The sequence below is a fragment of the Buteo buteo genome, chromosome 2, assembly GCF_964188355.1.
Source record: "Buteo buteo chromosome 2, bButBut1.hap1.1, whole genome shotgun sequence".
NCBI lineage: Eukaryota > Metazoa > Chordata > Aves > Accipitriformes > Accipitridae > Buteo > Buteo buteo.
In genome coordinates, this window is record NC_134172.1 from 28,395,487 (window position 1) to 28,412,614 (window position 17,128).

At 42.6% G+C, this 17,128-nt stretch overlaps 1 protein-coding gene across 2 annotated transcripts in view; it reads right to left on the minus strand.

The window, feature by feature from the left end:
* Nucleotides 1-10,672, minus strand: part of SLC25A13 (solute carrier family 25 member 13) — a 104,712-nt gene extending 94,040 nt beyond the window's left edge. Inside the window, exons 1-2 of one of the 2 annotated variants that reach the window (XM_075049629.1) lie at nt 10,584-10,659; nt 8,177-8,262 (exon numbers count right to left, since the gene is read on the minus strand). Coding sequence is in view for 1 of the 2 variants with exons in the window: in XM_075049618.1 (XP_074905719.1) it covers nt 10,584-10,595 (12 nt within the window). In the remaining variant the exon portion in view is untranslated. Of the gene's footprint in view, nt 1-8,176; nt 8,263-10,583 lie in introns of both variants that reach the window. The other variant, XM_075049618.1, reaches the window with a different exon arrangement.
* Nucleotides 10,673-17,128: the final 6,456 nt, after the last annotated feature.

A 17,128-nucleotide genomic window follows, 5' to 3' on the forward strand; every position in this document is an offset into this window, starting at 1 on the left:
TCTTCAATTTACAACTTATAATTAACCATTTGCCTCCCTGATCAGTCTGTTTTGCTGTCAGACAGACATTCCTGTCCCAGATACCTGAGAGAGGTGCTGGAGCAGTACATTCTTTATCTGCTTTCTGTGAAGCACTGCACTTCACAAAAAAGGTGATCCTACACGCCTGAATAAAGACACATGTCTGTGTGTTTCTCTCCACATTACATCAAATTTAATTAACCTAGCAGTATGCAAGAAGATGCAGTGTTAACATCTTTTTTTTTTTTTCACTATTTGCACCTGCATTTAATTAAAGAGAAGTAGTAATAATTCAAACAGCACTATATGGCTGGGAAGTCTTCACTTGTCTTAAGGACAGTTTGTGGAGCAAGAATTAACAGTTTCAAGAGCAGTTATCTGTCCTATTCATTGCAATCACAGCCACCTAAAATATTAACAGTAAGAATGCCAAAAATGTGGAAAGACTAGGAGACAAGACAGACTCATATGAAAATCTGCAACATCTACTTAAAACAAGAGGCTATTCAGACACTAGTTGACCGAGAGCTTGGTGAAAACCAAAACTGTCACTTCTCAGCTTCCACAGCAAACACTGTGGTGTTACTATGTCCTACCTAAAACCAAATGAAGCTCTAACTGATGGCAAGCCTCAGGTCTTCCAAAAACCCTACATCTAAATTCAGTAAACTCCAGCAATGGTGCTTGAGAAGGAACACAAACTGTCAGGCATAAGAAAGGCTGCTACAGGGACAAAAACACTCCCTATCCCACAAACAGATGTGGATAGTAAAGAAAATGTGTCACTTTAGAATAACTAAAGCAATCACAAGTTGCAGTAGTACTATTTATTACAATAAACTCAGATTGGATAAGTTTTCCAAATACGATATATGGGTTAAGAAAAACAACACAATGACGAGTCCCATAAAAGGTCCCAGGTGCCTGTTCCCAGAAGGTTATAAGCCTCCCTCCAGCTCTGGCCCAAAGCCTTTTAGAGTGGGTCTCCTGCTGAAGGGATGAACAAAGCACCAACATTATTTATGCTAACATGAACTGGCTGGTAGGAAGCAAGACTGAGATGATGTGGAGGTCACAGTCGTAAAGGCAACAGTAACCTAAAACAAATGCATGAAACCTCTTTGTAGCTAGGTTTTTCATTTTGACCTCTATACATTTAAATATGGTTATTTTATAAAATGCCATAGTGCTTAAAAATTCACATATGTATCAATAATTCAAAAACTACCAATCTAAGAAACAAAACATAAAGTTTATTGCATCACATGCAAGCTTCCATCATCTTCACCACTAAAGTCACTCCCCTCTACTCTCCCACATTTCTAAAGAGAGAAGAAAGCCTCAGAGAGTTAGGATTTCACCAGCTGCCTGACTCCTATGGGCTAAGGACATCTTCTGTGCCTGGTGTTGAGCTAGAACTGATCAGCACTGTTAGAAAAACCTGTAGGGACCAGCTAGCCTAATCCAGCCAAATACCACCATAAACTTGCCTAAAACAAGTTACTCCTCCTACAGCAAAGTCAGTTCACATTTGAATACATAAATAAGCCAATCAGAGACACACCTTTTAAAAAACAACACAACACTAAACCATTTGCAAGGGCAGTCTGATTTTTTTATTTCTGCTTTCATGGAAAATTCACATCAAAGTTTTCCTTTTAAAAATGCTCCTATCAGTCCAGTTACCGGGCTATATAGAGAAAATGGGAAAAAAGACTTTTGAAGAGTTTAGTATAAATATTTAAGAGGAAAATGGTGACTGAGTTTTATTGGTGTTTCAGTTCCATTTTTTACTTTCCCCCTTCTGAACATTTAAACTGACTGTCACCCACTGGCATTTAAATAACTAGTGGGTACATCGGTTGACCAATTAGTTCTATGACAACCTCACAATTTTGCCTATGCAAAACTTACAGTTACATCCCCATGGCTACGTTCTTGCACCCTGCCTCTTATGTTTAGGGAAAAAGCCCTAGCACCTCTATGGTTATCCTGTCATGAGCCAAGCATGAAGGGTTGTCAACGAACAAACTGCCTGATCCACAGAAAACAGTATAGACCTAATTTTGGTAAAAAACAATTCCTTCTCATTTCTCTGCTGAGCAGTGGAAAATACAAAAAATATCTGTAAATACCAGACAGTTAATAGTCCACATAACTCTTCATGCTGCTTTGCTGTGAACCATATTAAGGAACTGATCTGATTTAAAGCAAACAAAAGCAAGCTACATATATATATAAAAAAGAAGCTGTGCTACTTTTTGCCAAGTCAGTTACCCACTCTAATTCACCCTGGCACCATTACATTAGTATTGCTACTGCATGTTTAGTATTATCCAAGTTGAATCACAGCTTCATGGCTACCACTGGCTTTCAAAAAATGCAGTGACCTCGCAGTTCAGAAAGCAAACATGTACCTCTCCATTCTAACCCAACTAACAGAATAGCTACAGTGAGTTCAGCCCTAGCACCAGTGCAGAGAGACTATCAGCTCAGTCTCAGGAAGGGAAAACAGGCAAAGAACCAGTCCCAGAGGCCTGATCCAGTCTAGCCTACAACTCCAAAAAAGAACCAGTAACCTCCCAAAACTATGGAAGTAGTGATGACACTAAGAAGATTTAAAAATCATTGTTAAAAGGTTTGGCTGTCTGGGCACAAGTCTGCCAATCTCAGTGCACTCTCTACAAACAAAACGTGTGTTTATGTATTTGCAAGCTCCACTTTGCTTGGCCTCTGAGGGTCAGATCCATTAGCACGCTCCACTACCTCAGTCACAGCCTGATGCAAGAACCAATCCACCTACGAGCAGAAAGGCACACGCGACTTACGATTTTCAGGATTCCAGTTCCACCAAGGTGCACATCCAGAAGCACCACAGTCCTGGCTGAGCACGTACAGACATTTCAAACAAGCTGAATAGGCGTCTCCACTCCAGCCCAGCAACCACGCATGCAACACATTTAAGGTGCATTGGCAGAACTGTAGTAAGCATCAAGCACAGCAACCCTCCAAAACTAGCAGGTGGAGTTATCATTCATGCAAAATGCGTAAACACCGCTGGCAACAGAGAATCCAAATCTCCCCCCTCCCAGCTGGCTGCCTTAATTGCTCGCAACTGAAGCCGGTTCTGGCCCACTCCTCTGCCCCTCAGTCCTTGTGCTGCTAACTACGCAGTGTCCCTGACTGAAACAAGAGATGCAAGCCTTGCCATTTGAAAATCCTCCTGGGACATCCCTATCTTTTCATTTCCCACTGGCTGATTTAGATGCTGCCTAGTCAGCATACTGGCTGTTGTGGTTCCTGTTCCTGGACACCTCAGATGGGTTTCCTAATTCTACTTCCAAAGCCAAGTGGATAAAATTTAGGCATGGAGATGTTGATCTAGAGAACACCAAAGAGTCTTCTTAGCCTACACTCCAGGCTCTGGTTTTCACATGGCCAGGAGTAAGCCAGGGAGTAAGGCAGACCTTCAAGGAGACCCAAAGAGTGGCCTTACTGGTCAGCATAGAAACAGTTCTTGCAGGCTGCCTAGGCATGCAAGACACCAGAAGCATACAAATCCAGCAGCTGAGGTTAGGGACCTCACAAGTATCCAACAAGAGGAATTTGATCAGGCTTGTGACAAGCTCTATTTCTTCTGTTTCTTCTCCAAATGTACATAGTTTGGTATACGTGCATTCAATTCTCCACTCTCTCTCAAATGTTAGGTTTTTTCCCCTCTTCAGAGAAAATGAAAAATGCCAACAACCCACTCCTTATGAGCAATTTCATCCTTTAACACACTGGATTTTGTGCAGGCCAAGTAACATTTTTGGTAAAGAATATAATTGCAATTGCACGTTTCTAAGGTATTGTAAATAGCATGAAATTATTTTAAAATGTTATGAAAATGCATTTGCAGTGTTCCTTTAAGTGTTTTAACAAAGCTTGAGTTGAAATTGCTTTATTCCAAAGCAATCGAAGACAAGAGTATTTTTACAAGGACCTCTTTATCTCCCTTCAAATGACTGAGATACAGATACTTTCCAGAAAGAGAATGCACCAGAAAATATGCAACCTTATGTTTTACTATCCATAGTTATCTAGCACCATAAAACATCAGCTACTCTGCTTCTGAAGATTGTGTTGTAGCTGGAGCAAAACAGCATGATTAGCATTCACAGTAGCGCCCAGAGGCCTTATGCAAGTTTAGGTTTGGCGCCATACAAACATACAGGCTCTATTCAGTACAGCGAAGCCATTCTATAGCCAAAGCAGCAGCGTTTCCACAGATCAAAAGCAAAAACGAAGCTAAAATTAAGCAGCACAATCATGCCATCTTCCAGGAAATACAGTATCACATACCTCCTTGTCATACTCCTTGGACAACATAGATAAATAAAATAGATATTGGCCTAAACAAGCTGGTCAGAAGACACATTGTTATCATTCAGGGCTGTAAGCTTGTCTACATTACAGGAACAGGAGAAGTGCCTTTAACATATTGTTTGATGCACACTCGGAACAGCTTCTCTAACCTCCTGGGACACAAAGCTGCACAGAACGAGGAATTAATTTCCTGATGTGGTAAGATCCAGATAACTTTACATACTTTTCAGCTGACATCACAACAGACAAGGTGCATGTAAGGATGTACACATAACTGTTGGGTCCAGTAAGACTCTCCTAGAGCTATACATGAAGCAAGGTCACCCTGCAACTCCTCTTACAGTGATACCAGAATGGAGAAGAGCAAGTTTCAAAAACTTGTTAAAACCCCTGGCAGTTGCAACATGCGATCCCATCAGTACCTCTCTAACATATTAAAGACATAAATTGACCTCTTTCACCACCTCCTCTTGCTCCCACCTTGCTCTGATAAGGAAAAGGGGTGTAGGGGGTGGGAACAGTAGTACAAAGAAACACATAAACTCAATTCAGACAAAAGCCCCAGTGTAATAAAACTCCTTTTCAGGGTAACTCGGCATTCACTGCAGAAGAGAGCTGTATGGACTTTTTCCACGAGATAGTCGCTCCACGAGTGCCTTCCCTGGAATTATTCTTGCCAGTGGGCCCCGTAAATCGCCGTGCACCTTGTGGGATTAGGACTCAAGCAGTCCTCCTAAGGGTAAATGGCATAAGCAAAGACTTGTGCAGTAGAAGAAACCAAATGAAACTAAACACATAAACAATGGCAGGGATGACAGGGAAGGGAAGGGAAGTAAATGATTTGCTTTCTCCTCTGTTTCAGTCATAGTCATCGTGCATGCTACTTTGTACTTAGAAAAGCTTTGAAGTTATCAGCACTCACACAAATTCAGTGTCCCTTTATCAGGCAAATTCTGGTCTCTTAAGAAGTCAAGATGCAGTAATAAGTCATAAGCAGCATAAATACACATGTTTTTTCTGAGGGGGAAGTGGAAAGAAGAGTCTCGTGATACATAAGGTGTTTTAAGAATTTACGTACTTATGCGCAGTTCCAAAATGTAACTACACATCAGCGAGCACCACTGGACCTGTACAGACTAGCAATAGGATTTTCCATGTGGATCTTACATGGTGCTATCACATCCAAAAAAATTACCATGGTGCCATTAAGCATCATGACATTATTACCTCTACAGTACACAAACTCAGTGATGCTTCAGGGACACACAGCTCGCTCTCTCCTTACTCACCAACCACTTTCACCCCACAGTTTTCATCTCACTGAGTGGCTGGAGCCTGTCCATAAGGGACTCCACTCCTTTCATGGACACAGTAGCCCATCATGATGCTAGGGTCCCTCACCTGTTCCTTTCTGAGGGCCCAACGAATCCACATGTAATGGAATGCAATTCTTCTCTTCCATTTTGCTGGAGGAAGGGAAGAAAGGCATCATCGAGGGCAAGAAGAGTGAATTCAGTCTGTTCCCAGGCACACCCCACCCTACTGCTAGCACAGGGGAGAGGAGCACAGGAGAAGGAGCTGAACAAAGAGGCATGATGGAGCACAAAGGGACACGCTGGGTGTGCATGACAGCAAAATAATCAACGTGGCATGGTTGCACCAGCATCTAATAGTTTCAGCATTGTTTGGAATCACGTTCATTTAGAATTGCATTGCCATGGTGTTTGTATTTCAACCATTGCTTATCCAGACCTCATTAATTCCCATCACCCAGTGCCAGCATTGGATTACTGCTACACACAAAAAGACCCATAGAGGCAGGGCCAGCGGCATCAACCCTTCACAGAACTCCAATTAATTCAGTCACGGTGATGCATCTTGCAGGACTGGGGTGTTCAGTGGGAAATGTCTGACTACATCAACACCAAGACATACAAAGAGACTGTGATGGAGACTAACTATTTTTGACATGACAATGTTTTAGAATTTTAAAGGTAAATACAGCAGTAACCAGAAAGAATATGTAACTCCACTGATACAGCTTCCAGAGTACACAGTTCCAGAAAAACACAAGTGGAAAGAGAATTAAGAAATTGTTAAATATTCAAAAACTGCATAACAAATTTTCTTTACCTTGCATTAGAAACATCCCAAATATTGTCACGTAAGTAAAGTCAACAACAAAATCTCTTTGTGTTATATTTTTATTTCTGACAGTCAGGCACTTGTTCTTCAAAAGACTTACACATGCACTTAAAATTAAGCATGCAAGTAGGCCCACCAGGTACTGATGTAAAGTTCATGCCTTCACTTGAACAGTCATTTTACAACTAGCTTTTAAGCATGTGATATTTGTGTTCACTTTGTTCATAAGACAGTAATTTTAAAATACTTTATATATTCTGGGTAATAGAGGCAACCAGTATGTGCGCAACAGAAGTTCACACATGCACCAAAAAAAAATTACATTAGAAACAAGAGAGATATTCCACAGTATTTAAAAATCAACTCCTGTATCAGTACTATGCAGTTCAGTACAAGTATCGAAAATCATTCACACGCTATCCATTGCAGAGATGAAATTTAATGGTGTACAAGTGTTTCCATGCTAAGCCCACTGTTTTTACAGTTTCTAATCTTTATTTTATCTACCAAAATTATTCAAGTTTGGAGTTTTCATTAATAACATTTTTAACTGTTCTGATTGTAGCTTAGTGGTTATGAAATACAAAGTTTAAAAATATTATATATACTAGCTCCCATTATAAGTGACAGTTTCTGACCTTAAGTTGAACAGACAAATTAGGACAGTGGCAAAGGCAAAATCGGATATGGAAAGAGGTCTCATTGAGAAGTATCTTAGAACTTCCCACTGAAAATAAGTTTATATTTCACCAAGCAGTAGGACTTTAAAAAGATAGCAAGTCACACTTTGCACATGCATGAGACAACAGCTATGCCCAGAACTGTGTAGCAGGATATGGACCAAGGGTAGTTTACATTCACTCAACAGGCAGAGTTAATTCTGCTGTAAAATACACACCAGGTGAATGACAAGGGGCATTAGCTAGACTATGTAACTTCTCTTTAGAAGTATCTGTCTAAAGGGGTGAAAAAACATTGTGATTGCATTGTTAAACACTCAAAATGAAGAAATAAAGCATGACACACTATATAAAATGTCATTATTGCTCTGTACATGCATTACCATAAAGACTTTCCACATAGCCTGTTTTCTGTGCAATTCAGAAAAAGAAGCCAGTACCTATGATGGTAATTTAGTTATCAACGGGGTAAAAATCTACTGGAACATCTCACTTGCAATTTTTACTGGCAATTTGTGCATATAAAATTTGCAGAGCAGTTTTCACAAAACACTTTCAGAAAATGTTTTCAAAGATTAAGAAAGACACTGATGTGCAATATACATTGTTTAAAATGTATAAATTGTAAGACACTGAGTAACATACAACAAAGATAATTAAATGGCACTGTAATGGACATGAAAGATTCCACGCATAAAAGATTTGCCCATTTCTTGACACCTGAGTGTTTAACTATGCAGCCTTAACAGTATCCCGTTTGGGTTTTCCTTTTGACAGACTGAATTCCTAGAGTCTGCTTAAAATGTCAACATTTGAAATCTTGCAAGCAAAGAACAATTACATTCAATCCTAAAGACTCATATGCCTAAAAGGGTATAATTAAAAAATTAAAGGAAGCAGTCATGCAGGATATTGGCAAGGAAAAGGTACCAAAGGGATTTTAGAAAAATCATTCGACTCACCAGTCCATTGTTTGGCTGAGGTGAAAAAGGCAAACATTACTGAGATGCATCAGTGAGGAAGTTAGAACACAAATCAAGGCCCATGCCTGCAAGCACATGTGAGTAACTTCAGGCCCAGAAGCTCTTAACGTGGCAAAGTTATTCATATGTATGCTTGCAGAACCTGAGCTCAGACATTACCGTTAGAGTATGAAATGCTACTTACATTTTGCCACTGACTTCAATAAAAATAGAAATTCACTTGTGCTTAACAGCAACTGTTCTACCTCAAGAAGATAAAAAAAACCCTTGAAGCCTCACAAGGTAACTTAATAATTAATCCATTCTAGCTGCTCCCAGTTCTACTTTTTTTTCTAAAAACATAAGTCTCTCAAAACACATTCAAGCTGCAACCAGAAGCCTTCCTCAGAAGCTACATGAGGGCTGTAAACCCTGCAGTACAAAGTGCTGTATCTCTGTCTTGCAATGCACCAAGGATGCTTATGACACTAGTGACAAGTCATTATTCTTTTTATCAGGTATCTCTCTGCTGAGCCTGACATAATCAGAAACATACAATATTCAATTCAGTTTCTCCTTAAGTGTTGAGTCTTTCCAACATATGCCTGTATAGATTTTGGTGATCTGAACTGTATAATAAATCAGGCTAAAATAAAAAGGACACCATGCAAATGTGTAGCATGGAGCGCACGTCTACCTGATTTAGACAAACACTAACTGCACACGTCTACCTGATTTAGACAAACACTAACTGCACATACAACATTTTTTAAGTGTATGTGTCTAGTATGGATTCAAACAGATTGCAAATTAAGAACTGCTGCTTGGAGAGGAAAAGATAAGTAAATGGTTCATAAATTCAGTGAATGGAAGACTTTTAACTCTTTTAACAGCAATAGTTTAGCAAGATGTAACTGATAAGCTGTGTGTATGGAATGGGGGGGGGGGGGAGGGGGGGAGAAGCTAGACTGGACAGCTAAGATTTATAAATAATAAACACAAGCTTTGGGGACAACTGTTTCGTATAACCTAGCAAAGAGGAATCACATACTGCCCAAGCCATAAAAACAGCATGCATTTCAGATAACCTGAGTTCTCAGCGAGGAAGGTACTGACAGGAGCAGCACTGTCATGGACTCAGCGAAACAAACAAGTGTACAACTCCAGCCAGAGTGAGCACATGTGCTGCTTTTCGTTGTTTGGGGAAGTTTTGTTTTCCGATGTTTTCTTGATTTAAGTTTCATCACTGACTTCAACAAAAGCAGGATGTGGGCCAATTTATTTTTTTTAAAGTCTCAGTATTCAAAAAAGAAACCTAATGAAAGCCTAGTAGTAAGTTTTGAAATACCAACACTACTTATAATGCTATCTGCCATTAGAAGCGGAATATCCACATTTTATACAGTCTTGATCCAGCTAATGGCTAATTCTTATTTTTTTCTGGGATGGAAGTGTGTTATTAAACAACTGATAAAAAGCATTTCAATTAATTTATCCCTCTAAAACAGCAGAAAAGACTAACTAACAGGTATCAATCTGACAGGAGAGCACTGAGAAATGAAACCGGCTGGCAACTACAACGAAATGGGAAAACAGAAGGCAAAGACAAGTATATGGAGAAAATGGGAGGAAAAGCAAAAAGGGACTATCACGCTACGGCCTGCAAGCGGGGCAGGGCCAACACCAGTGCCCGCTCTGGGCACGGCGAGCCCCGCAAGGTCCTGCCCTGCCAGTCGCGGCCCCAAGGACCCGCTGCCTTCCCTCGTCCAAAAATAAGCGTGCATACAAAGGCGTACATCTACGCGTTCTTATGCACCCGCGTTTCGTGTGAGGACGTGTACGCTGGGGTGCTTACTGAGGCACGGCTGGGCCTAACAGCGCTCGCCGGAGCCCGGGCGCGGGTGCCGTGCCCGCGGGTGAGGGCCGCACCGGGCCGCGGCGGCGCCGGCGCGGCGGGACCAGCCGCCCCTCAGCTCCCCGGCGGCGGGAGGCGACCGCGCGGTGTCACGCGGGTGGTGCGTTACCGGCGGAGAGCAAGGCCCGCTCCCCGGGGCTGGCAGGCGGGGATCCCCGCCGCGCCGTCTCCCTACCCGCCGGCACCCAACGCCGCCGGCCGGGGGAGGGCCGCCCCCGCCGCTCGGCGGCCCCGCAACCCACCCCCCTCCTCCCCCGGGGCCGGCGGCGAGGGGCCGCGGAGCCGCGAGGAGGAGGAGGAGGCGGCGCCACCCGCCGAGTTTCGCCAAGGACAGGCCCGAGGTCAAACGCGGCAGCCGCCCGCCGCCCGCCTCCCGCCGCGGCCCCTTCCCCGCCGCCAACGGCCGCGCTGGCGCGCGTCGACAGCCCGCCGCCCGCGCCGCCGCCGCCGCCGCCCGCGCCGCCTCCCCGCCCGCCGCCGGCGGTGACTTACCTTGGCAGCCATGCTGTGCCCGGCGCGGCCACCCCCTTCCCGTCCCTTCCCTTCCTCCCCTCCCCTCCCTTCCGACCGCGGCAGGCAGCTTCCCCGCCTGCGCACCAGCCCGCCAGCGCCGGCCGTCACCGCTCTCCTAGGCATGGACGGGGCCGCTCGGCGCCGCCAGCCCATTGGCTGCACCCCGCCGCGCCCGGCCCGGCCCGGCCCGGCCCGGCCCCGCGGGGGGCTGCCGGGTCCGCGCTGAGCGCGGCCGGGCCAGGCCAGGCCAGGTGGCGGGAGATGCGGCCTCAGGCGCCGGCGGGCCGCGGGCCTTTCGGGGCGGGCGCCACCTCACCCCTGCGAGGGGGACCCGGTTTACCTCAGGTTTTCTCCTCAGTTTACGGCTGGTGGCCTTGCAGCCTCCGAGTCGCCTCAGAGGGACTCTGAGGGGCCCTGAGGCCCCTACGGCCGCTGGAGAGAGCCCTGAGTGACCACCATGTCGCCAATGAGTGACTCGTGCTGTTAACCCGAGGAAATGCCTCCGGGGTGTTCAGAGCACGCCGGTCGGGGCAAGCAGCGGAAGGATGCCGAACACCTTCGCAGCAGCCATGCGGGTGTTGCGCCTCTCGGCAAACCCTGCGCTCCTGCCCAGAGCTGTTTCTTCCCCGCGAGCCGGACTGCTGCTTGAGGGATGTTTCATCCAGTTGCTGTATCCTGAGGCTTCGTTCTGGGGTGTCCCGAGAACTAGCCGTGCTTTCAATCAAATTTTGTTAATGCCATTTTAGTTCCTAAGTCAGCGTGAACGTGACACGTAAGCAGCCCCACTAGAGTCCACGGCTGTACCCAGGATGACCACAAGTATGGCACGCTCAGCCTCACAGACAGTTTGCAGACTGTCTACAGACAGCCTGTCTGGGCATGTTTGGCAGCATACCATTTGGCATGCAGGCCCACGGCTGTGACCAGGGCGATCGCCAGCCCTGCCGATGCCCGCTCTGGCTGGCCTCAGGGCTTCTAGCTCCTGGGGGGACTTCAGGCTGGCCTGAGGCTGGTAGTGCAGACAGGGAACTTGTCACATGTGTGTAACTGCTCACTTGTACGAGCAGCTCTGGGGTGAGGTTTTGTGTTTATAATGGGATATCAAGTTAGTCATAGCTTTGAGGTGGATCTTCCAGCACTTCCCTTAAAATGAGTTTCGTAACGATACTAAAAAGGCAAAGGATCTCAAAGACAGGTATTACAATATAAACCAGAACAATTAACTCTTTAATTGTTTTTAATTGTCTTAGAGGGAGACAGCAGGGAAGTGATAAGGATTCATAAACACATCTGCACCTGTCCACTAGAAATCTTTGCAAGACGGCTCTTTTTATGTTTGTTTTCAGCCCAATGAATTAATGACTTTCTGTTTTTCAGCAAATTATACAGTCTCCTCTGTGTCCCTCGGAAGTTTCTTCCATTGCCTGTGAGGCCTGGGAACGTAATTACCTCCTTCGCTTCTCAGCAGTCTTCCAGTCTCTGCTTCTTGTAAGACCCTCCCACTTGCTGGATTCTCTTCCTTTTCTACCTGCCCCGCATCAGTGTGCCTGCTGCATGTGCTCAGCTGTTCTGTGAGACAGCACAGCCTTTGTCTTATTGCTGCATCTCCCTGACCTAGAAAAAACAGTTAGAGCAAAGCAGACTTGAAACCTTCCTCCAACCACACCTTTTCAAATGAACACAAAAAACATCATGTAGTGCCTCTCTGCAAACTAGATAACTGTCACCTTGTCATAAATGAATAGATAATAGCAGTCCATTTATAAAAAACAAAAAACATTCTCAGATTATTTTAATAATACCACTAAGAAGAGAAAAATTACAGAGAGAAAATGGCATAACAATTGTCTTAGAATACAAATACAACATTCTGCAAATATACAGAAGCCAGGATGTATAGATGTGAATCTGAAAGTCTGTCCTATTGAGCTTTATTTTTGTGAAAACAGGCTTCAATGGGATTTTTTTTTTTCCATATTAAGACTGCTAAGAAAATTACTACAGTTCTTACATTATACTGCCACATGGTCTTGAGTCAATTGCCAAGGAAAAAAACAAGCATGAAACCTGCCTATGTTTCAGGTAGGCTGGTGGTGAAATTCAGAAAGGCAAACAAAAAAGGATGACCCTGGGAAGCCTCATTCAACTGTTCCCTAAATGCAACAGCATCTGAGCTCTTCTAACACTTAGAGTCATAGAATTATAGAATAGTTTGGGTTGGAAGGGACCTTTAAAGGTCATCTAGTCCGACCCCCCTGCAATAAGCAGGGACATCTTCAACTAGATCAGGTTGCTCAGAGCCCTGTGCAACCTGACCTTGAATGTTTCCAGGGATCTACCACCTCTCTGGGCAACTTGTGCCAGTGTTTCACCACCCTCATTGTATCTAGTGTGAATGTACCCATCAGATTGGATGGGGGTCTGAGCAACCTTACCTAGCTGAAGATGTCCCTGCTTACTGCAGGGGGGGTAGACTAGATGACCTTTAGAGGTCCCTTCCTATATCTAATCTGGATCTACTTCATTTCCCAGCCTTCAAGAGCTCCAGGTGCCTCAAGTCCTGGGCATGCCTCCAGCAGTGCCTTGGTCCTGACAAGGCTGGAAGGTCATCACCTAGCTTACATGAAAACCTGAGCATAAAGGGTTTGGTCTGGCAGGTCCCTGACAATGTCCAATGTGCACGTGCAGGCCCAAGTTCCTTATCTTCATAGAAAAAGCAGTGAAGGCTAATGTTCACTTTTAAAATGGCATGCAATATGACTGTAGTAGATTACAGCACTGTCTTTGGCTACATAAGCAACTTATTTTCAAAGTCCACTGTTGACTGAGGTTAGATTCAGCCCCATGTGTCATACTCCTTTCAGTATATTTTAACCACAAAGCCATAGACTACTCTGGGGAATAGAGGAGGAACATTTTTCATTCTTTCTAGTGAAGCTGTGTCATTGTGCAGAGGAGAATCCAAGATCAGCTGGACTGGAGAGAATTGTGACTCTTTTGTCTAGTAAAATCCAATGGGATGAGGGTAAAATTGTGAGTCAGTTTTCATTACAAAACATATAAGCATTTCTTGGAGAAGTTAGGAGATTCTGTCTCCTCAGCTGACAGCTTTTTCTGTGTCTTTCATGTAACACTCAAAAAACAGAGCACACAATCATTTCAGGGCTCCCGTCTGCAATGTGAAACCGCCTACAGTTAGCTCCTTCTTGTGCCCTCTTCTGATACAGGGCATCTTGAGCTTGTTTGTACATATGGGGACGGGTTTTGCAGGAAGAGCTGTAGCTTGTTTCCAAAATAAGCCACAACCTAGTATCTGGACACTGTCCTTGAGGTGAAAAATTAGGCTTTAACTTTTCATGTAGAAGAGAGAATTGAGAGCTGATTCACTACTTGGCGTTTTAACTGTGAGGGTATTGTATAGCAGGACAACCATAATTCAGTAGGCACATATGATTTTTTCTGAGCTTATTGAAGATTACCTTGGGGTAACTGACAGCCTGGGCCTCGTGATTGTTTAGACTTGATAAAGGACTGATAAAATGATCATCATTTTCCTATTGACTAGTGTAAGGCAGAGCTCAGTGTGCTAGCTATTTTGGATCTTATTCTGACATTCATTACTCTTTCTATGACTTTCTATTTCTCTTACAATGTTCTAGATTTTGCACGGGCAGACAGCTGCCTAAAATGTAGGCATTGTATTATGTAGCTTAAAGGCAAGAAAATATCTTCCTGGATCTGGAAAGATCTGAGTGCATCTGGAGAGATCTGGAAAGGACTGGATCTGGAAAGATCTGGATGCACTGAGTACCTTGGTGAAAGGCTGAGGTAAAGCAAAGACTGACCCAAGGCCCTCAAGGCTTACGATACTATCCAAATTATTGAGCTGTTTTCCTCAGTATACCTTCTGTCTGCCCCACAACATAGCAATTGTCTTCCAGGAGGCTTCTTTTGTGTTATACATACAGCAGCATGGGTAGTGTGCTGTATTTTAACTTACCACAAAACTTGCACCAAGTATGTCTTCCTGTAAGTATAGCTTATAGTAGAAATAAACAAGTGGCCTCATTCCTAATGGGAAAGAGCTGAATGTTCAAAAGAAATGAGCACACGGTTTTCCTGAGCAGATTTTGTTTAAATAGTTCAAACTCTTTATTGACTCCTCTCCCTCAGTGAAGCCTCAAGGAAAGGCATGAAGCAGTATCCCCTCCCTTAGGTCAAGGGCTTGGTTGTTTTTTGTTGTTGTTTCTGTGGGTTTGTGTTTTGGGTTTTTTTTTAATAAAGGATGTCTGGCTGATGTGAGTTAGCACATCAGTTTTAGTGAATCTTAGCCAAGAATTTGTGCTCATACAGTGGGCCTAACCCTGAGAATTTCTCTAATAAAATAAAGTATGACTCAGTCTGAATGAATCATTCACAATTCTTCTTTCTCTGAATAATATTTCACAGCAGATCATGATTTCCTCAAATATATTTGCTGTTTTTCTGGTTATTTTATAATGTCATCTGATGATTGTCAATGTTTACTTTTTTGCTGTTGTTTTTTTTACCATATCACACATATTTGTAATTTAAACCCTGTTGTTCACCTGTGATTGCTGAGGAGGTCAGCCAAACATGATCTTGTTTCCTGTTCCTTAGAACATAAGATTTTAAAATACTTTCACATGTGTGTCTAAAATTCATTGTCTATCAGTGTTTCTGCCAGTGAAAAACCAAACTAGTCATTTAAATAGTTTAAAGAAAAGTGAGCATAAAAGCAGCATGCAGAAGTATGAATTCGTTTAAAAAATCTATACAAATGGTAGTATATTTTCATGGCTTTCCCATCTCAAAATACGACACTATCCCCCACTGTGTGTATTGCATCTACCAGGAGAGAATGGAATTCACAAAGTTGGAAGGAGACAGCTATGATTCTGTCTTAAGGCTGATGATGGCATTTACACAGACATTATTGTTAAAATGGAACAGTTGAAAATGCTTTACCAGGGCTATGTTTTAGAAATGCATCTGAAATAACTCAGGAAACATTGATGTTGATTATGAATAGAGGGTTAATTCTTCTGTTGGTGTAAATCAGCATAGCTGGTAGATTTGTGCTGATTTATGTTGTTAAAGCCCAGAAAATAGAGGGGATATATGACAAACAAAGGATGCTATATTTATTTCATAAGTGAAAAATACTTCATAACTCAGGCACACCATTGGCATGAATAAGTTATGAAAAATCTTCACAGCCAAAAGAACATAATCATCCTTCATGTATAACAGATTTGTTTATTCTGTAAAGATTCATTTCAGTTGATTAATTATCAGTATCTGCTGATGGTGGAGGTAACAAGCCATCTCTGATGAGAGAATCATTTTAGGACATGCTCAGAATATTTTATCACCTAGCAGAAGTTGTGTATGCTTAGAATATTTATCACACTGTGTACTAATAGTATCACATTTTTTAAGCTACGTACTGAATGTAAATTTTACAGATAAAGGAGTTATCTATATTTTTCTTGGTTTTTTTTAATAAGGGGATATAAAAAAATAAATTAAAACAGAATAACAGTTGTGTTTGCATGTCAAGTGCTAAACTGTGCTTCTGGATTAAATCATTGTTATTCTGAATCAGTAAAAAATTTGCATAAGTGCAAATGCCAGCTTCTAACAATACCATCAGAATTGTTTTTGCTTACACCAAATCCTTTCTGTACCAGCCACATTGCACGCTCACTGGCCATTATTCAGAGATGGAAGTTAACAAGATAGAGGTTTATGAAGGGGTAAATTACCTTCTTTTTCTTGCAGTTTTTTTTATTAAGTAAACAAAATTGCAACACCAAGTTAAAATGGCAAAAGAGGGATTAGATCGTCTCAATTCTGAAGCATTTATGAAGAGGAAAAAATTATAATAAATCTGTCAATCACTGCAAAATAAAGAGCAAAAGTAGATCAGATTTTCAACGCAGTATATTAATTTGCTATTAATAAAGTTAACCTAGTCACCAAAATACCTAGAATGTAAAGCATTATCCATAACAACAGACTGAAATCTGTTAATAAATACATTTGCCGAAATGTTGGTCATATTTGGATAGACACATTACTTTAACCAGAGTTTATTCACGGAAAAGACTAGGCATCATTTAATAGAACATGTGTATGTCTATAAAATGAATGCATGAATGTCTGCACACGCTGAACATACATTGTGTGCAAGAGGACAGCTGGATTTTAGTCAAGACTTTGCAGAAAGTCATAGAACCTCTGCAAAGTTTTGTACAAAGCGCTAAGTTTCTCTTAACTTCAACAAACTTATGTGTTTGAAAATATAAACATTTGGTCATCTTGAAACTCAGTGTTTTCTTTCATTCTCCAGCCAAAACCCATCATTTTTTATTTTCCATGGAGATACAACATTTATTAATTATTAGTACACATTTCCAGAGGACCCACTATGAGCTAGTCTTCCAGCTGAAGAAAGATGTTCACGCTCAAAGTCCATTAAAGCCCGCTGGAGCTTCTCC